A 23,109-nucleotide genomic window follows, 5' to 3' on the forward strand; every position below is an offset into this window, starting at 1 on the left:
GCTTGGAGAAGCCTTTCATTTCCAGAGCGTCTGCAGCACCCTGTATAGCTCGGGGCCGAGAACGCCGTTGGACCCTCACTGCGGAGAGGCTAGTACTGGGTGAGTAGTGTCCATGATTTCAGTGACGAAGTTTGTAAATGGGGTCGAGGTAAACACACACGACACACTACTTTCTCTCTTACACTTATTTGGAAGAGAGAAGCATTCCAGGGCCCTTTCAGGTACGGGGGCTGCCCGACTCGCACGACGGAACGTCGCCCCAATTATAGTCCGGGCACGGAGTTTACAGACAATAAGCAGGTAGCAGTCCCTGTACGTTGTACGGAGCCCAGCTCCAAGATCGACCCGACCGAATGGTCCATTGAGCCCTAACCCCTCCAGGCACCATAGCTAGTGAAGTACAGGGGGCCATGCTGGGGCCGGCCGGGCTAGTGAGGCCTAGGGGCCTAACAAACAGAGTTAGCGAGTCAATTAGGTTATTTGCTCGTACTGTAGGCGCTTAGTCCGCACGCTGCAATACTGCAATAGCCACGGCTACCCAGCTTGAAGCACTCCCTCTCCCACCTACTGGGGCTCGCCGCCGACCTCCCCCATAATTGTTCTTCTATGCCTTCCAGCCCTCGCTTCCAGTTAATCCCTAGGTTGGGTTAGCCCCCAGACTAGGCCAAAGGCCCCTGTCCCCGGCTTATCAGAGTCTAGCGTCTCCATTGTGCCATTATACCTCAAACTCACACTTCACGGACTTTCTCTACCTCTTTTCTCACGCACACTGACATTCACCTTCATTCTCCAGACCTCTCGTACCACCCACGATTCGACCGCCTGCTCTCCGTATCTTGCGCTATCCTCTGCATCGATCCCCTTCGCCTTGGCTAACCGCCCCCGTTACCTCATCTGACTCGCACGGCTCAATGGATCTTCCTTGCGCTCATCTCTCAGCCGCTCGGAATGTTTGTTCGCAATGCGCCATTACACCCCCCTCCCTTTCCGTCTCTTGCCCCTTATGCCATGCCAGTCTCGCTTGCAATTGTCCTGTCATACCTTTTCGCCTCGAACTATGTCGTCTCAGGTGAGTTCCCGGCCAGGGGTGATTCCACTTCCAGGCCCTCTCGGCCCTCGCGAGCCAAGTCCACGGATGAGGCTTAGATTCCAAAACATCGCTCCGGACTATGATACAGAATCAAACACTACTTTTACACAGGTGGCAATTTGCCGTTTGAAATCACTCTCGACCGGCGTGACCATGGCGTCTAGTGGATCTCTTGCGAACAGAGCTCTCATTGATCCACCCTTCACCCATCCCTATGTGGAGCTAACATGATATACAAACACCTCGCCCTCCCCCGGAGGCAAATCCAGACTTGCCATCCTTATGCATTGACCCTACTTACGAGAGCGTCTGTGTACAAGAGAGATTGAGAGACAAAAGACGCACTGGGTGTGACTCGGCCACCTCCATCTACAGGTCAAGCAAATACCCGAGAAAGCAATCCACGATCTCAATTCAAGCAACACTCAGCCGCATCACGCCTCCAGCCCACTAAAACAGCCTCCTCCACACGAGTCCCTTGCCGAAGCGCCGCGGTGCACTGCAGTTCTCCGGAGACCCCCATACCAATAACGTCTACTGCCGATGTATCAGCAGCGACCTAAACTCAATCAGGAGAAAGCCACCAGTACACTCCCCAAGCCCGGCTCCTGCGATTTTTGGACCACGAGCATATGCAAAGGTGATTGAACTGACGCCATAGCCCTGTTGCGGTCCTCCGTCCTGATTACTGGTCGCCTTTATTCGAATCATTTGCCCACAGGGATCGGGTCAGCAAGGTCCTAGAGATCAGCCTCGCCTTTTACCTAATCGGAAGATAATATCATTGCCTACACCTCACGTCTAATTCCCTTGCTCGGAAATTGAGTGTTCCAGCGACGTGACATGCCACCCAAAGCAAAACGATCCAAATCCCCCGACGCTCAATTTCTGTTCGTCAACGAAGATGCCTCGACCGTGACCCGGACCACCAAAGACGCTGAACTGGATAGGACAAAGCAGAGTCATGTACAGCGTCAGAATTTTGCCCGCAAACGGCGACTGCGACAACAGTCAGATGCCGCACCGCAGCAAGCCAGCAGCCAGAGTTCTGTGTCCTCCAGCCCAGCGGTGGCTGGTCCGTCGTCTTCGACAACTCAGGAAGGCCTTTCCCATGGTGCAAGCTATTTCGACATCATACAGAATATCGACCTGGAAGACTCATTGTTCCCATCAACCAGCCCTCCGTCCATTTCCCAATCTTCCCTTGACCCTCAGCTCTCGGCACTGTTCTCTGACCCCTTTGCCTCCTCGCCTGTGTCGCCCCCTATACCTCCCCCACAAGTCAATATTTTTGGCACCTCTCACACTTATCGACCTGGCGCCTTTTTCGAGACATCCGCCGCGACCTACAATCTTTCCCAACCTCCACGGAACGCCGCCAGCATTGTCAGCCCTTCAATCCCGCTGAGCAGAGTTTCGAGCCCCCCAACCAACACCCACCGCGCTTTGGAGCAATGGGCACCGCCTCTAATCAAGCATTACAACACGGTCATACTACCAGAAAAGTTCTGGAAAGACACGCAAAAGGTACCGATGGGTCAATTTCGCCATGCCCCTTTGATCCACGCAGACATGCAGGCTTGCATGACGGAACCCGCACACATGTACGCATTTCTTGCCTCTGCGGCGGCTCAGATGGTTGCTCGAGAAGGTAGATTGCTGTTACCGAATGTCTCCGAGGACGACACGCATCGGGTGCCGATGTTCTTCAAAACTAAAGCCTTACAGGCTCTACAGGTCAAAATCGCCAATGGACACCTCGACCAGCATGCGGCTGTGGACCTTCACCGACTCTACGCTGCAGGAATACATTCTGACAACTACGAGGCTGCCGAACCACATTTCCAAGCCCTGCTTTCCTTGGTTGACGCTCTTGGGGGCTTGAGTACCTTCGATGACTATCAGCTGGAGAAGATATTCATGTTGGACTGTGTTGCATCACTGAAGCGGCTTGGGGTCCCGCGCCTGATTGTGACTCTGGACCCCGGCCCATTACCGGACGGCTTGTTGTTAAGTATCGAATCTCAAAGTCGACTTCGTTTGCAACCAGGGTCACTGCTAGAGATCTTGGTCGATACCTTTGGCGATTGTCAACTTTTGGCCGACAGCTTCGCTGACCTTGTTCAAGTGTTGAGAATGTCGTCCTTTTTGGCTGCTTCCCCTCACTATGTCCAGGAATACTACAAATGGTTTAATTGGCGGAGTCTGATCATTTTACACAGACTTCTATCCATGCCTCTCCATTATAACATGGACGACAGGACTGACAGCGTGAGGATTGCCACGGCCTACTGTGCTGCCCTTCTGCGCTCCCCGACCCTTGGCCAACGAGCAGCATCGACTTCGGCCAACATACTCCGAGCGAAGCTGGAAAGTACCAATCTCGGGCTTCTGTGGCAACCCCGCACCGACTGTCTGCTCTGGGTGGCTGTTCTCGGAGGCGTCTGTTGCCCTGGTGGAGGAGACCAAGAGTGGTTCGTGCACCTTGCGAGGACTGCGGCAACTGAACTAGGGGTTGAAAATGTGAGGGATTTGGAAGACTTGTTGGTGGCCTACATCTACGATCCTCATTCCCAACGGGAATTGGTGGTCCAATTCGCTGGTCGAGTTTGGCCGAGACGAGATTGATTAGTGTGTTCAGTACCAGGCAGATGGCCTCAGAACCACCAGCAATCGTCGTTTCAGCAACATAATTTCCACTCAGCCAAAGACAACAGGTTTACGACTTCGATGACCAGCAAAAATAATACTGGAGCACAGAACCAAGTGAGATTAAAAGTCTCCACTGCTCAAGTTTTGTGAGTGTCCATTCAACATCTCATCCACGACCTCCTGCTTGAACAGGACAAAGCCAAGGGGCAGAACTTACAGACCAACTCGGGGAAAGACGTCGGGCCAGCCTCGCACCCACCCATCCCTGCACAATTGGCCAGTGGCGCCTAAGCTTGGATGCAGGCAATGCTTGACTGGATTACGTTTCTGGTCGTGAGATGCTGTGGGCTTGCTTACCTCATCTAACCTCAACCCATCATGCGGGTCTCTGTGTTGATTATGTGCCCATGACGGATGGGGCTAGGAGGAGGGCAATTCAAGCCTTCTGGGGGAAGAGCGAGGAAAGGATCTCTACGACCAGTAATCGTCCCGATTTGTGCGGAGATCATCTCAAGTATCGCATCAAGCCTGGTTGGTCTGTATTTCGTTGCCGAGTCATCTCGTGAATTCATGTTGACGGGTGCATGTCGTGTACGATGTCATGGGCGGGTGTCAAGACGGGTTCTGAAGTGCAGTACTGACCGAGAATAGTGCATAGTGGTGGGACACCACAGAGACGAATGGTGATTGATGTGGAAGACGCCAGTCACGAAGACACGAAGCACTGATAGTCCGTCAGCACGATGGGCTGGCTGACCAGTAGAATCGAAGATTGGCGCTCTAATGAGTCTGCCGGGATACGAGAAATTGCTGAGGTCTCGTTCACGAGCACTGATAGCATTAATGACTAACGCATATACGAGACGACACGATGAATGAATGACAAGAGGGTTTGGGCAAGCACAGGCTGATATGAAATAGGGGAGGCAAGGCTGGGTAGGCCGCGAACGGGTGCCATACAGTTCGTGGCAGAGGACGAGAGTAGATGAGTAAGTGAGGGAGAGAGAAAGAGAGATGTGTATTGGCGCGGGTGGTAATCATCCCGACTTTACATAGATCTCTGAACTCCGAGCTGGGCTTTGACCCTGGAATTGTCTGGATTTGGTATCATTGGATGTATGTTATGTACATATATACATACGTACATATATAATGGATATCCACTCAGACCACCTGCCTGTCCGGCTGCGCACGCATTATCCATATATCCGTCTGTATGTGTGTGTGTGTGTGTATGTGTGTATCGTGACAATCGTCAGTTTTCCTGTTTTTCTCTCTCTTCTTCTTTTCTTTTTGATATCCCTTTTTGACCCTTTTGGCAGCTACCCCTGTGCTGTGCCTCGCCGTAACCCGCCACGCAATGCAGTGTGATGTAATGCAATGCAGTAAAAACCCCATGTAACACAGCGCTAATGCAAACGCCTCGCATGATGTGCCGGTCAATGCCGTATGAGAACTCCCATAAAATGCAGTAATGAGTAATCGGTGACAAAAGGAGCGATAGATAGATAAAAGAGGGGGGCCGGGGGCGGGAGAAACGCCAACCATTCAATTCGTCGTGCGCGAGTACTCCCTCCTGAGCACGATGGCCTCCTTCATGAAGGGACTGCGCTCGCGCAGCCTGCGGCCCATGAGCAGGATAGCCACGGGGGCGAATGAGAGCAGCAGGGCCAGAAAGCCCAGCAGGCTGCTGGCCCAGTGGAAGCCCAGGTTACCGTACATGCTCTGGGCGGCCAAGGGCAGGAAGGCCGAGAACAGGTTCTCGCCCAGCACCACTGCCGCGCATGCGCTGCCCGCGTATTTCGCGTACGCGTCCACCACGTAGTCGGCGATCGCCACCACCACCACGTTCACCCCGAATCCGACCATGGCGAGCCCGATAGCCGGTGCGATCCAGGGCACCGAAGGGGAGGCGGTCCATCTGTTGCGGTGGCGAGAGATTAGGGTTTTGGTCTAGTGGAAAGGGTGGTAGTGACGAAAAGCAGTTGAGGGAATGAACCCCCGGGCGGGAAGGGGAAACATTAAGAATGGGCCAACGTCTCTATATCCGGGTGTCTGTATGGTGGGAGTGGAAGAAGAAGAGGAAACTTACCCGTAGACAAACATGCCGCCGGCCACGCCGACGAAACTTCCCACAATGCTCACATACAGTCGCGCCTCGGGGATCGGTGTCCCGGGCACTTCCGTGTTGCGGGACACAGAGGCAAAGTACAGCTTTGCGTTGACGAGAACGCCAGCCCAACCGACACACTCGCCGATGACCACCGCTGCCTGGACGTAGCCAGCCTGCGAGGCCGTCCAGCCGTACAGGCCCGCGAAGACCTGCTCGACAGACTGGGTGAAGAGGTAGACAGTGCCGACCATGAAGGCCGACCACAGCGTGAAGACGAAGAGGACGGGTTCGGTGAAGAGCATCCGCAGCGGCCGTTTCGTGCTCCGGATCAATTTGCGCGGCAGACTCAGGTGGTTCCCGTCGTGGGGGCCGAGGATCGACACGCCGGCCTTCTGCAGCTTCCAGGCGCGCTTCTGGAGGATGATGCTGCCCCGGCTCTCCTGGAAGAAGAAGACGTAGATGGGGAAAAGGGCGCCGTACAGGACCACCTGCACGTACGAGATCCAGCGCCACGATAGGTTATCGTAGATGACCCCGGCGATCACGGGCCCCATGCTGCTCCCGGCGAGGTAGAGCGTGACGAAGAGGCTCAAGGGGATGGTGCGGGCACGGTCGCCTTCCCAAATATTGCCGATCAGGGCGGCGGCTGTGTTGGAGAGGACGGACACACATCCGCCAGAGAAGAAGCGGGAGACGATCAGCGTCGCGAAATTCTGCGCCACCGCCTGCGGGACGACGAAGCAGACGAAGACGACGTACGTGGTGAGGAACGCCGGCCGCACGCCAAAGTCCTCCATCAGCGGCAGGACAACCAGGCCGCACAGGCCTCCTGCCAGAGCCCAGCTGGTGACGGGCCAGTACGAGTTGGGAAACGTCGCGTCGCTGACGTGGAACTCGTCGTTAATGGCCTCGTGGGCCACAGTGATCATGGTCCCGTTGAGAATCGTGGTGAACGTCGCCATGATCCCGACGGCGGTGATTGTCCACTTCTTCCGCAGGGGCCAGTTGTATGGGTTCTCGGGGTCGTCGGGGCCGTACCAGTCGATGGTGTCTGGACCGACCCCGTCGCCAGCAAAATCTTTGGAATGCCCATTTTGGATCGGGGTGGCTACCTTCGACTCCTCATCGAACGCTGTCATGAGCAGATCGGTAGAATCTCTTGTGTGTGGGAGGGAGAGGGAGGGTAGGTAGAACAATTCGAAACAAAAGAAACAACGAAAGGAAGTTGTTGCAATGAGCGAGGGCGGTAGTGCATTGATTGATACACACGATATTGGCGTATTGAAAGACAATGTCCCATCAAGAGAGAAATACCATCAAGAAGGAAAAACTTACCAGCTATTTCTATCCCGAGTCAGCCAGTGGCGGAGGATCAAGCCCAGAGGTACCGAGCCTTGGACCTCTCTCTCTCTCCTCATTTTCTCTTTTACCCGGCCCATTACCAATATTGGGGGCCCCTGGAGATGCCGGATTTGATCGGACTTGACAAAGAGTTTGAAAAGCTTCTCCAGTTTTTTGTATGACGACAAAAAATCTGGTTGGAAACCTGGTGGAGGGTTAAATTTTTTCTCCAAACTGTTACCTAATAAATTGCCCGCAATTGGCGACATCCAGTCTCGTTGTGAGACCTGAGTGGACGGGGCGTGTTTGCAGATGTGATGCAGTCATGGACGGTCCGCGGTCCTGGGATCATGAATTGAGGCTCGATATCGTCCGGTGCAATGGGAAAGGAAGGGAGGATAAGGATGCGTTTGATTGTTAATGGACGCCCAGTGACGTGTGGTTCAACGTTGACCTATGAGATAAAAGACGTGTCTGACGGAATATTAGAGCCAAACTTTCCATCTTTTGGGTCGATTGTTGTGGGATAGACCTCAAGCCCCTATCACGGCGGCTACTCTATACTGATATAATCTGGTAACCTAGGTTCTCGCCTTTTTTTTTGGCGTCTTCTCAATATAGTTGCTCTCTGTCAAACGCTCAAACGCTCAACTCTCACAACCTCTCACTCATCGGTTCAAAGATGCGGCACTCCCAAACTCGCCAACACCAAGTTCAAAATACTAACCACGCCTTCACCCAGAATCAAGCCGCTCGCGAGCACAATGACTCTTGTCTCTCCCCTACCCTTCCAGCGAGTCCACCATAGCGAGATTACCCCACCAACAGTTCGTGCTAGTGTGAAGCTAGGAGTGTTGTACATCCCCACCGCCACGGCAATGCCGCCAGGGATCCACGGGTGCAACGCCTTACACCAGGGCTTCGAATCTCTATATGCGAGAAGGTAGATCCGAAGAGTGGTGGTGAGGACAAATACCGCACCAAAGAGGAGAGCGAATTGCCAGGCCATGGGGGGCAGCCCTTTTCCGGTCACCAATCGTGCGGTAAAGATCCAGACATAGGCGGTGGGAATCTCAAACAAGTCCCCTGGAATCGGGTAGACTGAGACGTACAGCTTATAGACTGCGGCGGAGACAAAGGCCCCCACGACACTTCCTATGAGCTGACCATAGAATTGCGCTTTGGGTGACGCCCCGATTAAATGTCCCGCTTTGAGATCTTGGAGGATGTCGCCAGCTTGAAGCGCTCCCGCTTCGCTGACAGCCCCCGCAAGTAAATTGATGATGATACTGTGATTTGCATGTGGGCCAGTCGGTGTGATCAAGGCAAAGACCAACTGTGTCAGTTTTGAAATCCCAGATACGGGATTTAAATCCGTTTCACCGAGTGCACGCACGCCCATGATCGAGAGAACCAGAGCAAGGATGATGGCGAGGATGTTGAGGCGAATAGGGATGTAAGCACCGAAGGTTATGTGGATGCACACAACACAAAGGATCAGCGTCATAGGAAGGAAGATGGCGACGGTTCGGTTGGACACAAGGTGGTGTGGTGGTGCATCGTCAGGAGGCTCATCGGATGCTGCTTTCACCGGGTTACTGGCGGAAGACTCAGGTGCTGGTACGGACGTGTCGAGAGAGATATAGCTGGCCATCCGTTTGCCGAGCAAAAAGTCGGACCAGGAAGAACTATCTCTGTAGTGTGCTCGGAGTGACTTGATCCAATGTGGACCATAGTGAATAGTAGGACGAAGGAACAGCCAGCCTAAATTGACGACTGCGTCAGCCAGCATGATGGCCAGGCTCACCCAGACAATCCAGCCTTTGCTCCCAGTTTCCCAGTCATCCACAGGCCCCGGCGCCCAGGCGTTGTTTTTGGCAAGGGGACTCAGTACCGCCCAGCCGACAATAGCGCCGAGAAGCATATGGAAGGTAGTGGCCGGACCCATGATAATACCTTGCCCAACATACGCCGGGGAAGGATTGAGGGTCCATTCCCAGGTGCCCGCCAGATAGGTGCCAAAGATGGGCAATTTGTGAAGAATGGGCAGGAAGTACTGGGTCAGGGTATAGGCACCGGAGCCGAGGAAGGCCACCACAAGAAGTCGAATTTGGCTTTTCCAATCCCCTCGCATATCACGGTCTTCTGCCGGCTCCGGCTGGTTATCTCGATCGCTCGCCCTCAATAGTTCTTCACGCTCCTCGGTCCCTTGGGTTTCGATCTCCCGATCCTTGCCCTCTTGACTCTTGGAGCCGCCATGGAGAACACTGATCATAAGGGCTGTAGCAGTCCCACTGGGAAATTTGAGGCGCTCGCGGATGATGACCTGTTTTCGTAGGGGTACTCCGAACACGACGCCAAACAAGCAAAGGCCAATACCCCAGACGAAGAGCCTCCATAGACTCAGATCGACGGGGGCACCCTCACTCTTTTTCAGCAAAAATTGTATGCTAGGCATGACCCCGACGAAACCTAATCCCAGCGGCATGGTACCGACTGCGCCAGCCACTGTCTGGACAAGAACATTTTCCACGGGCGTGAATGGAACAACCAAGAATTGAGATAGCGACTTGAAGACGGCAAACCCAATCAGCGACGCCGGCATTGCCATTCCAGAGACCCAACCGGTTTGGAGACCAAAATATGTGTTGCTAAAGCAGATTATTATTCCAATCAGTGTACCAACGGCAACCCCTCGAAAGGTGAAATTCGTCCCATCCAAGGCTGAGTCGTGGGCGCCAGGTACGGCGTAGCAGGCATGGTCAGATCGAAGGCGGGAGATGTCTTGCTGTTGAGTAGCTTGTGGGAGCAATTCATGGTCTTCGACTTCGGACGCGGAGGAAGAATGGGTGTGAAAGGATGCGCCTCTGTCGGGAGCCATGTCGGGCTATTCTCAGGGTATTGAAACTCAATGGGGTTTCTCGGTCCAGGAAATCCATGAGGAGAAGGGGAAAAGAGATTCCAACACCCAATGCTATTTGGGATGGACCAATGCTGATAGAATGATGGGCGAGGGTAGATGCGGTAAAAGTGAGGCTCAAGATTATTACATATCACAATGACAATGTTGGGTGCCCGGCACCCAGCCTGGCGTCATCGCTCCGTTGTTTTTCCGAGTATCACGTGGGCGGTGGTGCTTGTATGCTCTGTGCCCCTCGTTGGCGCCCCCAAGTTCGGTTACAGCTGGGTTGGCTGGCACCTGTAACGTCTGGCTGTGGTGGGCTGACAGGTGGGGTGGTGTCCCGAGATGCACCTCGAAGTCACGCACGGCTCTGCCCCCTCGCACTGGCCCATCGATCGGTCTGGTTTCACCATCTCTCCCCCCCAAAGAGTGCACCCAGCCCGTCGGTCCACCATCATGCATCTCATTCCTCTCGTTGCTTCTGCCACGCGCCACGAGTTTCCACTTTCCGAGGTCGTGGTTTCCTCCATCCAATCCCGCGAGTTTTCGAGAAGGTCGATGACGCTGTCATGCTTGCTGTCGGTGGAACAAGCGGGCATTTTCTCGACTCTCAAATCCCTACGATCATCGTACTTGCCGATCTCCCATGGCTGCCCTTTGAGTCTATCTCCAAAAGTGTTCCTGTGACTCTCGGTTATTTCGTCATTCTCGATTCACTCTTGTTGCGCCCTCATCGATATCTCCTCAGATTATCCTTAATATGCCTCGACCTTGACTTCTACAAAGCTGCCGTGCTGCTTCATCTGTCATCATAGCTATGAGCGTGAGCGAACAATTGCCTGCCAGTCGTCAGAAAATCTCTTGTCTGAAAGAGCAGGGCAGCAAGGTTTGTGGGTGGGTGTAGAGGGGCCGACAACTCTCCTTTGCCTCCTCTGCCTCCTGTGACCATGGCTCGAGAAGCGGCGCGTGAGCGCGAAATGTATAGGTATTGCTCGTCTTAGTCCTCCTACGATCTTCCACACTCACCCTACCCGTAGGTACTATCAACCATGGCTTGAAACCTTCCTGTCGACCGACTTCGAACCTGCCACAGACTTCCCGCCCTCTACTGACCAGGCCGCAGCCCATCGACCACGATCTTCCAGGGATAAGGCCTTGACAGCCTTCGCGCAACTGGGCTGTCTCCGACTAAATGCCAAAAGATGCGTAGTCACTTTGCTAGGCACTACGAAACAATACATCATAGCCGAGGCTACCAGATCTCTGTCTCTGTTGAGCGACGCTTATCACGACGATGGAGATGAATTGTGGTTCGGAAATTCTTTCATTGAACGAGCGGATGGCATATCGGCCGATGCCATGTATCCTGACAATTATACCGCCTATGATCCAGATGGCTCATCTTTCACCAGCCCTGCATTGGTCATTAACGACGTCTCGACCCATGAGAAATATGAAACTCGAGGCTACGCTGGTCGGGGCGTTTCCTTTTACTGTGGTGTACCAATCACCACACCGCAGGGCCACGCCATCGGTGTTTATACTGTTACTGACGACAAACCACGTTCGAGCCTTTCGGCAACCGAACTTCACTTCCTTCTCGATATGTCAGTTATTGTCATCCAACATCTGGAAACCGTGCGGAACGATCGTGCCAGGAAGAGAGGGCAGCGCCTCATACACGGCATTGGGACCTTCATCGAGGGCGACAAGGCTGAAATCAGTCCTGAGAAGGGTGCCAGTTCCCAGGATGATAAGCCGACTGACTTCAAATCCAACTCGAACCTCTCATCAGAGACCACTAAGACCCAGGGATCCATGGGCTTGATGATCGGCGACGCAAATACACCTATTGAAGAAGCCAAACGAAAGGGGGTCTTGTCCCGCGACCGTTCAAATGACAGACCGACACCGACGGCTGCGAGCCTTGGTCAGGGAAATAACCTCGACCACGTGTCGAGCCAGACACAGACGGCGCAGCGTCCCAAAACGGCCAAGGACAAGATATTACAGGAGTCTCGGCAGGTATTTGATCGTGCTGCAGCTGTTCTCCAATACAGTCTGGGCGCCGCTGGGGTCGTATTCCTAAATGCGAGCTCCGCTAACCTGAGTTCAGGCTCGAGCATGAAAACTTCTGGAGCTGCGGTGTCTCAATTCCATCATGCTACTTACAGTGGAATAAGCCACTCCGACCATCAGAACGGGATCCAGGAAGCTGGCTCGCCAGAAAATGGAGCAGGAGACGGTTCTACAACTTCCAGCGACGATACTGCGAGTACACGCAGTAGCAGTGACTCATCGGCTTCACATAGCAAGAGACAAAAATGTGAGATTCTGGGTCTTCGCACAGTCGATCCCAATCAGTCGATCAGCATTGCCGACCCGACTATGCGCCGTCTAGTCCGCCGTTATCCAAAGGGGAAATGTTTTACATTCAACCAGTTTGGACAACCGGCCTCCAGTGACGAGAGCTCCGAGTCTGCGTCCGCTGCGGATGTTTCCCAACAGGTTCCTGATCAACAATCAAAAGGAGTAAGACGTGCTCCCGTGACCAATTCTCTGCTGAAAGCACTTCCTGGTGCGAGGAAGATTGTTTTTCTGCCGCTATGGGACTTTGCGAAAGAGCGGTGGCACTCTGGATTGATTGTATGGTCCAATGATCTAGGCGGCCTGATTAACATTGAAGATGATATGGTTTACCTCAAAGCTTTCATTAATGCTGTGGTGAACGAGCTCAACCGTATCGATTTAGCGCTGTCCGACACTGCCAAGTCAACATTCCTTGCCAATATCTCTCATGAGCTGCGCTCGCCTCTTCATGGTATTCTGGGCAGTATTGAATTTCTTCACGATACTGCAATGGATGACTTTCAGTCGTCTATGGTCATTAGCGTTGAGACATGTGGAAAGACGCTGCTTGACACAGTGAACCATGTTCTTGATTACGCCAAGATAAACAGCCTATCCAAATCTCAGCGCCAGGATCCAGCTTCTACACTGGGCCCTTCGCAACGAATCAAAAGTGAAACCAATCTGACGGAGGATTTTGATATGGCGGTGGTGGTCGAGGAAGCGGTTGAAGCTGTGTACGCTGGGCAAGTCTTTCGGACCGCCAACGCAGATGCGCTGGAAGGCAAATCGCCCGTACAGACCTCCGCGAGTCGAGCTATGCAACAACGACTAGATCGAAGGGCCAACGTCAGCAAAGGCGAGGCCAAAGAATCGAGTGCTGTTCGCCTTACCTTGAATATCGACGATCATACCAGCTGGTGGGTCAGATCCCAACCTGGGGCTGTCAGGCGGATTGTCATGAACATTCTTGGCAATGCATTGAAATATACACCCAAAGGGAGTATCAATGTCGGGCTCGAGGTTGATCGCTCCCGAAAGGAGAGTAGCTCAAATCTGCACATGCTGCTGAAGATTGCTGACACCGGCCGCGGCATGTCTGACGACTTCATGAAGAATCACGCATTCACTGCGTTTTCTCAGGAAGACACACTAGCAACGGGTACCGGTCTTGGACTCAGCATTGTCCGACAGATTGTCGACTCTCTCGGAGGAAAGATCGACCTGTCCAGCGAGAAAGATGTCGGTACCGAAGTGAGAATCTGGCTCCGGCTTCCAAAGAGCCAGAAAGATGTGAGTTCATTTACCGAGGCCAACGTCGTTGCAGACATGCGCCAGCGCGTCACGGGACGTGAGATGTGCATGCTCTTGCCGTACGATGAGAAGAATAACGAGACAGATGTCCGTTACCTGGTCCCGATGCCGACAATAGAAAGCTCAATGCGGAATTTGGTGTCTCAGTGGTTCCGGATGAAGATCACCACGACGAAGACCATGGATGGCATCTCACCCGACTTCTTCATTTATCCTGAGCCCCCGCCTATTGACTACCTTATGGACTACCACGGGAGAGCAGAAACCGAAAGAGAAATCCCCGTCATCATATTGTGCGCAAACGCATTCGAAGCTGCATCCTTGAGATCCAATGGGATACACTATCTCACCGACATTGGTAGAGTCATTGAGGTGATTGCGCAACCCTGTGGCCCGCAGAAACTGGCGAAAGTACTGAATAGGTGTATGCAACGGTTGGAGCTGCTGCTGAAGGACCCTCACGAAAAACCCTCGAAGACGGCTGCATTGCCATTCAATCGAACCCGGAAACCAAACAAAGAGAGCTCTCAGACCAGCGAAGATACAACCGGGCAGGGCGAAGAATCGGTTCAAGACGTTGACCTTGCCACCATGGCTGACGGTGATGATACGGCCAAGCCCAAATCAAATGATGCTTCGAGCAGGGCTCCCGCAGAGATCCACTCCTGGCCTCGAAAACCGTCATCGACAAAGATGGGCACCTCGGAAGAAGTCGTTACACTAAGTCAGTCGGATGTTGCCAAAAGTGATGCTTTGCCTCAAGAACCCGACGCAAACAACCCCCGAGTCCTAGTAGTCGACGATAATCACATTAACCTGCACCTCCTGGTCACTTTCGTTCGCAAAGCTGGCCACCCCTTCGAATCAGCCACTGATGGCTTGAAGGCTCTAGAAGCATACAAGAAGAGCGTCCGCGGAGGGGGTCGACGGAATGCCTTCAAATATATCTTTATGGACATCTCAATGCCAGTGATGGATGGCATCGCTTCCGCCAAAGAGATTCGACAATTCGAGAAAAACAACAAGGTTGATCCGCCTGCCAAGATAATTGCCTTGACGGGAATGGGTAGTGACGTTGCCCATAACGAGGCATTAGACGCAGGGTTTGATGAGTTCTTGAGTAAGCCGATTGTAAGTCAGCGGTCTCCTGAATCTGATTACCCTCGAAAAGAGGCGGTAAAACCCCCACATCCAACGTTCATGCTGACGTATAGCTTGCAGAAGTTCAAGGACCTACAGAAACTGCTTGTCTGAAAGGTTCCTGCGTTCGATGAGCTGTGTGCAATCAAGATTTACACTGTGGGTCGTAGGGTGTTGTGATGCCTCTCTGCGTTGTTTCTTGCGGTCACTGGTTATGGGAACCCGGTGTATTGATATTCCTCGATATAGAGCGTCTTGAGATGAAGTTCAGGAAATAGAGCGGGACACTGATGGACCGGCAGGGAGTTTTGGTGGAAAGGTGCTCGACCATGCACGGGCGGGCAATGAAAAGCAAGGCCAAAGCGTTGTTGTATGATGAGAAAAGCGTATACTAGAAACCCAGAGATTGTTGTGGAGCATGAGCACACCGATGGCGTAACTGTTTTAGGGTTGTTGTCCCGTTTTGATGCTCTGCTGGTTTGAGATTCAGGTTCTGGCCCCATTGAAACGCTATACGCCCGCTCTCTCCCTCTCACGCAGCAATGGACACGTCAAGATTTCTCGAGTACTTCACTTGTTCTCCATGGATCTTCTGTCGGGTGGTGGCCGGTGATCATGTTATTTGCTATTGCTATGGGCTACCCACCTCTGTCTGTCTTTTTGGGGATATTGATTCTTCGGTAATAATATCCCGCCTGAATTGCTTCCCCTGCTAGTTAACCTCGTAGGAAAGCCCAACCCACATATGTATATGTACATGTGCTTTCCGCGTCCCGAAGCGTTGCGTTGCTCAATCTCCTCCGCCTCGTGTCCGTGTGAGTGTTGCCGCATATTTTCCCCCCTATCGTTGCAACCAAATCTCTCGCTGTGTGCTTGTGTGCCATATGGAATCGGAACTGTTGCCGTGTGAAACAAGAAGAAAAAAATCCAGGTAACGAACAAGATGGGGTATAATGAAGTCCAAGAAGTGCTTCAAATGAAGTCAAATTGTTGTACAAGGGGTCATTCAGGGACGGATCCCGAGGATATAAGTCGGTTCTGTCCGGAGACGGATGCGTGGGTGGTAGTTGTGAACGGGCAGGTATGTTTCGGACGGCGAGCTGTGGCTCTAGCAGGGGACATGTGATCGAGAACCGATGCTCGCTGAGGAAGGCTAGGTTGAGACACCCCTGGCACCTAGTCATGGATCTGGATCTTTGAACGCGATGAAACTTGGCTCGTGCTATCCAGATTACCATTGGTGTCAAAAAAAGGTCGGGGCTGGCCATCCAACGTCGCTCCTGGCAAATTGTGTAGCCAACAGAACCGATTCAAGGGGTTGCGACTTTCCAACCCAGTCCAAGGCTGTTCCGATGTGGTGGAGTCGATGCTTGCAGAATTCAGGTTTAAGCATTAAATCAAGACCGTCAGACACGTCGAAGACCGATGCTTGAGATTCGAGTTATCCTCCGCTCGCCTCAAGTTGTCACTCTTTTGATCCACAACCCTGTAGGTTGCTCATAAAAGTCGTCTTTGTCCCTCCGCTTCTGCGCACGATGCAACCTCAGTTGAACGTCGTGCTCCTCGTTCTTGACATCCTGAATCTCCAGGTTCAGATTGGTTATCATCTTGTCGACTTCCTTGCGCTTTCTCGAGTCATAAATGATTGCGTTCTTCTTCAGTGAATCCTGAAGTTCCAGGATGATTTTGTTTAAATTCCGTTTGCGCCGAGCGAGGTCTTCCAGTCGGGCTGTGAGAGAAGTGATCTTATCAACAGCCTGGAGTTCGCCGGGCGTTGGAGGAAGGGATTTAGAGGCTGAAAGGGAGGACATCAGAGACACAGCCCGAGGTTTACCATTGCGGTCGATGGAATTCGAATCGTTACCAACGGCTTTTCGAAGGATGTTAGACGAATTTCGGCCGGAGATTGTGGAGAAAGGGGAGATGCTGTTGTAGTTGTCGTAGCTGCGATAGCCACTATTGTTCGCCGCGACACGTTTGCGGAGGACGATCGGTTCCGGAACCGCTGCGGGCGGTAGGTGTACGATTGGCACAGGGCTGCTGGTTAGCTCTTCTCGTGCGATGGGACTTGAAGGAATATGAGTGCTTTCTTCCGCCGCGCTCGTTGCGTAAGTGTTCCAGCTCGACGAGGTGTCCGGTTCACGCTGCAACGGGCTGTGGTGCGCGGTGGGATCGAACGAACTTTCGCTAGAGCTCCGGTCGGGGCCGATGAATGAGGGGGTATTGGAACCCAAAGTCGGGCTGTCGGCTCCATACTCTTGGACAGTACTGGGTGCAGGGCTCTGAGCTGGCTCGATGGCGAAGGGGCGTGGACCGGGACTTTGGAATGGGCTATCTAACAACCGGGTATATTCCAGCTGCTTGGGTGACAGTGCTTGCGGCGATAGCGCTTGCGGCATCTTTCTGGTCGTCTTCAGAGGGGCAACGGGCTTCAGGCTTTCCTCCGAATCCACAGTTTTGAGGGTCGGAAGTTGTGAAGCGGCGACAGAAAGTGAGTCGACAGGGGACATGGCAGTCTGCTCGACGGGGACCGTTTCTTCAGGTGTCTCGCTTCTTGTATCCTTCTCAGGTATCCTGTGCCGCTCCACCAGCGTCAGCGGTCGAGTGCGAGCTTCCGGGGTGTTCTTAACAGGCTCTACTATGGCATGTCTACCACTTGCTCCCCTCCATGGTGGTCGCTGAACAGGGTTGTCCAGAGGGTCCGCCGGATCTGGTGACGGTGACGGCGATTTTGTCCAGGCCGACTTTTTGACTGCTTCCCTTTCCTTCAAGCCAGCCAAGATTTGCCGCGTTCTTTCCTTGAGCTGGGGGTATGGCTGGTCGATTCCAGACGGTGCTGCTCCCGGGCGGACGGAAGACGGCTTGCCTGCCTGGCTGGGTTCGCCCGAGTATTCATCCCACCGAGTCTGTTCATTCCCTTCTTTGCGTAGATTCCATCGCTTTTTTATGGTTTCCTCGGGTGTGTTCTGTGACACCGACAGGGGTAGTTTCCGCGGTATCTGACTTTTGAAAGACTTGTCCGGCTGCGTGGGAGTTTGCTGTGCGGGTTCGATGGGAGAGACTAGGGAAGCATCAGACCCGTTGGGATGGAACGAAGTCTGGCTGCTCAACGGTGAGACACTGGCTTGACTGGCGTCATGTTGATGGCTCGGGTGAATCGAAGGTTGTTGCGGATTGTAGTCAGAGATGTTAGGAGAGGCTGAATCCTGGTCGATAGAATAGACCGACGTTCGCTCCTCCATGGGAGGCACAGACCGACTGGAGACAAAAGTGGTCAGTGTGAGAAGAAGGGATTCAAGAAAGGGACTCAGACGTACAAAGGGAGTTCTGGAAGAGCAGTAGCCGCAACACTACTGCGGCGACTGTACAAAGACTCGACCTCGGGGATTGTCTCGAGATATCTTTCGTCCATTGTCGGCTCGGGATAGGGATAGGCTTGGTAGCCCATCTGGTAGTCTGGTATGTTGTTCCGTCTCCACATGTTTGCGGTTGATCTCGGGAATGCTGCTACGGCACTGGAGAAGGGTTGCGCGCGCCGACAGAAGGAGAGTTCGTCATTCCGCGAGCGACCTCGACGAGTTCAGCGTGATGGGATCAGCGTGAGCGGGAGGAGTAACAGGTGAAGGTGACAAGACGTGAGTTTCCGAGGGGCACGAGATGTCCGAGTCGTTAGTCGTGTCGGCGAGTGGTGACTTCTGTGGGCAGTCTTGTGCAGCGACCGGTTTCTCGAGTCCAAGTCGTCTTTGAGATGGAGCGAATATTACGGGGAGCCAGGGGGTGAGATGCGTTGTCTCATTTTGTTTGTTGGACTCAGAATGGCAATTCGACGAGTTGCCGATTGGCTGAGAAAGGGTTAATCAGTACCCGGAGCTCAATGTGGCAGAATAAAGGTGAAACAAGGAACGACGGCCGCCGTTGATTATTTCAGGGTCATCACTTTGAGACACAGCCGCAGTCCGAGCCCACGATCCTCCTGGGGATCTTGTCTCATGGTCCATGCAGTCACTTGACAGCCGAGTTCCTCCTCTCTACACGTGGTGCCTGCCAGCTATTTACGCGTTGTTATAAAGTTTTGTTGTCATTGCCTGACTTGTAGTTGGTGGGGGTGGAGATTAGCAGAACACCAGCCAGTCAATAGGGGCCTCTGGGGGTTTGGACGCCCCGAAGTTAGGGACCTGCATTAATACCGGCGGGCCGGTCAAGAGTGGCTTGCGGTGCTGGCTACACGCGAGTAATTGGGAGTACGCAATCCTCGCAGGGACGCAGTACTAATTATTTTTACGGCGCAGGTGAGTGCACAGCTGAGGCTGGGTGCTGGCGGAGGGCGCCCAAGCCAAGGACAGCAATCGAAGCCTCACTAGCCCCCCATGAACCCCTCTTCCCCTTGACCCCAGCGCCCCAGTGGCTCCGGCTAACCACGTTCTTCCAGTGGCTTCAGGCGCGGAGTAATGACTCCGTCGCTAGGCGCTGCATTTCGGGATACACACCCCCTTCGGAAATGTCATCCGCTCCCGTCTTCCTTCTCGGTGCGTGCTCCTCTGGGTGCCTCCCCCCTTTCCCTTTGCTTACGGGCTGAACTGAAGTGATCGTTCGACGAACTCCTGCGCACCCGATGAGAACCACAAAATAGAATTTCAATTGATCGACGCCCAAGCAAATCCTCGCCTTGGTGACGTCTCTCTGGGTGGGCGATATATATGTATATGTTAACCTACACCATTTAATCCTGATGTCCCCGATTAGCATGCTTTTTTCGACCTCCCTGACGCCCGATCGTCAAGAATGGGACCAGAAATACTGCCAAAACCGCACCTGCCAGAGACACCCAAAATGTCGCTTGATATGGTCGATATCTCACGGCTCCTCCCCCGTGCGCCGCCCCTCCGGCGGTGTTGTATATGCTCGTTTGAATGCCCAGCCCAATCGTCGCGACGAGCCGGGTCACCGTGTTGAAGAGGCCTCCTGCCACCGACTGCTGTTCACTGGGAAGAGACGACATGACGTACATATTGGTGACTGTGAACTCCAGGTCCTGGGACAGCACGCTGAACAATAGTGCTGGAAACGCAAGCGCCCAGAACGATATCGACGTATATATCGCACTGAAAAGGGCCGAAGCGATTACGGCACTTACAGCTCCGATGATCATGATCACCCTGTTTGACACTCGGTGCATGATCATTGCTGCCAGCACGTTGACCAGAATTCCTCCAATCCCCGCTGGAAGAAGGTGTACCGCGACCATCAGCGGCGATAGCTGATTGATTCGTTGCCAGAGCAGAGTTAACCAAAACAGATTCCCAGAAAAGCCATAAAACCCGAGGCAGAGCACGGTCACGACCAGTGTGAAGTTTCGATCTTTCCAGACTCTCAACGGCATGAGTGGATACCGGAATACACTTTGCCAATAGATGAAGCCAGCGACCAGGACAAGACCAACCACCAACAAAGCAATCACGTAGGGCGTCGCCCATCCACGTGGCGCGTCGCCCGCCAAAGTCAGGGAAGCAGTGAACATGGCAATCCCACCCACGGCGAGCAGAGCCCCCAAAAGGTCGAATTTCAGGAAAGTGTCCATGTTGAGTCCTCCAAGCGTCTGTTCAGTGTCCGGTGGGGTGGTCCACAGGGCTGCAAAGAAGAAGAAAGCATAAATCACCGACATGACCCAAAATGCTGCTCTCCAGGTGGAAACTTGCATTGTCACGCCACTGATAAACGCTCCAAGCACGAACCCAACCGGGTTGCCCCCGGAAAAGCAGGCAAAAGCTCTGTTCTTTCGTCGACACGGTCTGTCATAGACCGCCCCCAGCTTCCCAATGGCTGGAGGAACAGACGCTGCTGAACTGAGACCAAGCAGACCACAAAAAATATCCAGAAAATAGGCGTTGGTAGCAAAACCCGTGATGAGCAGACAGATGCTGAAAAAGGCCAGACTGCAAAGAAAGAGCAGTCTCCTCCCGAACAAATCCGCCACCCGGCCAAAAAACAGCAAGAAGGTCCCTGCGGCGAGGGTTTGGGCAGCACTGATCCAGGTCACTTCAGCCGCTGTCATGTTCAGGTCCTTTCCGATATAGTTGGTCATGCAGAGGATGGCCCCGGTAAAGATCGAACTCTGTCCCACGGCGATTGTCGTGGTCAGAACAAAGAGGCATTCTTGAAAGAGACTGCTGAAACACGCGGGGCGGCTGCCATAGGAGTCGGACTCGGTTGGGGCGAGTGATGCTCCGATCGATGATGTCGGCTCGACCTTGTGAAAATCGACGGCCTGTGTCCTTGCTTCGAGGTCTGCGTCCTGTGAAGGATGGACCTGGGTCGATTGTTTCTCCATTATTGCCACGCAAGCGCCTGCTGCCCCCTTTGTAGCGTCGGCTCCAGCAGGGTAGTCCACCTCAGACGTGATGCCAGGCAAGGGCCACTTGGAAACCCACTGCAAGCGAACGAGTCATCGGAAAGGAATCAAATGACACTTCCAGTTTGGATGGAAGGAGGAGGAGGAGAAACTGAAATAGTGAGAGATAGTTGTATGGGGGAGCTTGGGGGTAAGGCCGAAGCAGCGAGCCGACTTAGGAGCGACGACACCCGCCCCGTCGGTAATCGAACGTTTGTGGCGGCTCAACGGGTGGACGCTACGAGTCAATTCGTTGTTGATCCATTATATCGGTGGCCCCCCCACCTCCTGGGTGCCTGGACGGATCGATTCCGCCCTTTCGTGGGACAGCCATCATTATTATGTATCAAAGTCCAATGGGCTACAAGTTCAAGTGCGAGCTCTAGTCATCAAGTTTTGTCAGAGGAGGTTCTTGAAGTCTTGGAGTCTATCGTTTATTCGGGGTTCTCAGGCTGAGCTGCCATTCCTGGGGATGTTCCCGTCGCCTATGTATCCGGCTAAAGGTACTCGATACATTAAGCCCCGTTCGTGGTTTCGTTTTGTCAGCTCTATTTTTCTCGTGCTGTACACGACACCGCCCATGGTATACTTCGTCACGATCTCCTCTGGCGATGCCATAGTCGAAAACTGCTCGCTCTGCCATTCCTTCACCTCCGAGTCGTCACTCCATTCCCACGGTCTGCACCCTCCCTCAATAGTCTGAACTGCATTCGCCTTTTTACATGTTGCGACCGCCAGTCACTTCGATGGTCTGTCCGTTGACGTAGCTGAACAGTGGGGAGCACACGGCCAAGATAGAACTGGCGGCCTCGGTCGCTGTGCCGGGTCTCCCCAGCGGGATGTCCCTGTAGGCCGCGGCCGGGTCTTCTCCTCCTTTTCGGTCCGCAATCTGCTTGCCCGGAATGCCCAACGCGACACGCTGGCCGTCGGCGGTGGTGATGAAGGCTCCGATTTCCTTGGCACGGGTCAACCGTGTGTCGATATAGCCGAAAGCGATGGTGTTGGCGCGGACGCCGAACTGTGGGGTCGGAGAAACAGTCAAGGTCAGCTACCGGCCATCGAAAGCTTTTCAAATGGCAAAACAACATGACATACCTGCGGTCCCCACTCCTTTGCGATCGTCTTGGTCAGGCCAGTGACACCGGCCTTTGCCAGACTGTAGTTCGCCTGGCCCGCATTGCCGTGGGTGCCGGACGTGCTGGAGATGTTGATGATGACTCTCTTGTCGCCGTCCTTGACGCGGAAGTAGGGGGCGGCCTGCCTGATCAGCCGGAAGGGGGCGGTGTTGTGCACGTTGATGATGGTGTCCCACTGCTTGTCGGTGATCTTGTGGATCACGCCGTCCCAGGTGTAGCCGGCGTTGTTGACGATGATGTGGATCTTGCCGTTGCCGAACTCGGCCGCCTTGGAGACCAGCACGGGGAAGTAGTTGGGGTCGGTGACGTCGCCGGGCACCGCGATGGCGCGTTTGTTACCGGGCGTGGCGTCGTTGATGGACTTGGCCACCGCCTCGCCCTTGGCCGCGTCAACGTCGCACACCACCACCTTGGCGCCCTCGTTGGCGAACAGCCGCGCACACTCGGCCCCGATGCCCTGGCCGCTACCTGTGATCTGTGAGAAGCAGTTCGTGGTTAGCCTGGGTAATCCAATGGTCCCTCGACGGAGAGTGATTCGTGCTGATTCTGCTGGTGCTGGTGCTGCTGGGGGAGACTCACAATGGCGACCTGTCCGGCCAGGAGGCCCGAGGGGTAGTTGAGATGCGAAGCGATCTGCTGAGCTCTTTGCGCCATGGCGTGCTATGGGGAAGACGACACTCAAGG

At 53.8% G+C, this 23,109-nt stretch overlaps 7 protein-coding genes across 7 annotated transcripts; 2 read left to right on the forward strand and 5 right to left on the reverse strand.

The window, feature by feature from the left end:
* Positions 1 to 1,933: 1,933 nt before the first annotated feature.
* On the forward strand, positions 1,934 to 3,718 carry AYL99_02531 (hypothetical protein; the record flags this gene model as incomplete). The annotated part of the gene is made up of 1 exon (XM_018834047.1): positions 1,934 to 3,718. The coding sequence occupies one exon, from the start codon at positions 1,934 to 1,936 to the stop codon at positions 3,716 to 3,718; it is 1,785 nt and encodes a 594-aa protein (XP_018696671.1).
* Positions 3,719 to 5,290: 1,572 nt separating this feature from the next.
* AYL99_02532 (hypothetical protein) lies at positions 5,291 to 6,994 on the reverse strand (the record flags this gene model as incomplete). Its single annotated transcript, XM_018834048.1, has 2 exons — positions 5,291 to 5,663; positions 5,835 to 6,994. The coding sequence occupies 2 exons, from the start codon at positions 6,992 to 6,994 to the stop codon at positions 5,291 to 5,293; spliced, it is 1,533 nt and encodes a 510-aa protein (XP_018696672.1).
* Positions 6,995 to 7,872: 878 nt separating this feature from the next.
* Positions 7,873 to 10,077, reverse strand: AYL99_02533 (hypothetical protein; the record flags this gene model as incomplete). The annotated part of the gene is made up of 1 exon (XM_018834049.1): positions 7,873 to 10,077. One exon carries the CDS (start codon positions 10,075 to 10,077, stop codon positions 7,873 to 7,875), a length of 2,205 nt encoding a protein of 734 aa, XP_018696673.1.
* Positions 10,078 to 11,045: 968 nt separating this feature from the next.
* Positions 11,046 to 15,015, forward strand: AYL99_02534 (hypothetical protein; the record flags this gene model as incomplete). The annotated part of the gene is made up of 3 exons (XM_018834050.1): positions 11,046 to 11,077; positions 11,136 to 14,892; positions 14,983 to 15,015. 3 exons carry the CDS (start codon positions 11,046 to 11,048, stop codon positions 15,013 to 15,015), a joined length of 3,822 nt encoding a protein of 1,273 aa, XP_018696674.1.
* Positions 15,016 to 16,358: 1,343 nt separating this feature from the next.
* AYL99_02535 (hypothetical protein) lies at positions 16,359 to 18,382 on the reverse strand (the record flags this gene model as incomplete). The annotated part of the gene is made up of 2 exons (XM_018834051.1): positions 16,359 to 18,159; positions 18,219 to 18,382. 2 exons carry the CDS (start codon positions 18,380 to 18,382, stop codon positions 16,359 to 16,361), a joined length of 1,965 nt encoding a protein of 654 aa, XP_018696675.1.
* A 1,239-nt stretch (positions 18,383 to 19,621) lies between these two features.
* On the reverse strand, positions 19,622 to 21,229 carry AYL99_02536 (hypothetical protein; the record flags this gene model as incomplete). Its single annotated transcript, XM_018834052.1, has 1 exon — positions 19,622 to 21,229. The coding sequence occupies one exon, from the start codon at positions 21,227 to 21,229 to the stop codon at positions 19,622 to 19,624; it is 1,608 nt and encodes a 535-aa protein (XP_018696676.1).
* A 778-nt stretch (positions 21,230 to 22,007) lies between these two features.
* Positions 22,008 to 23,079, reverse strand: AYL99_02537 (hypothetical protein; the record flags this gene model as incomplete). The annotated part of the gene is made up of 3 exons (XM_018834053.1): positions 22,008 to 22,307; positions 22,385 to 22,900; positions 23,005 to 23,079. 3 exons carry the CDS (start codon positions 23,077 to 23,079, stop codon positions 22,008 to 22,010), a joined length of 891 nt encoding a protein of 296 aa, XP_018696677.1.
* Positions 23,080 to 23,109: the final 30 nt, after the last annotated feature.

Source organism: Fonsecaea erecta, assembly GCF_001651985.1.
Source record: "Fonsecaea erecta strain CBS 125763 chromosome Unknown Scaff2, whole genome shotgun sequence".
Lineage (NCBI taxonomy): Eukaryota > Fungi > Ascomycota > Eurotiomycetes > Chaetothyriales > Herpotrichiellaceae > Fonsecaea > Fonsecaea erecta.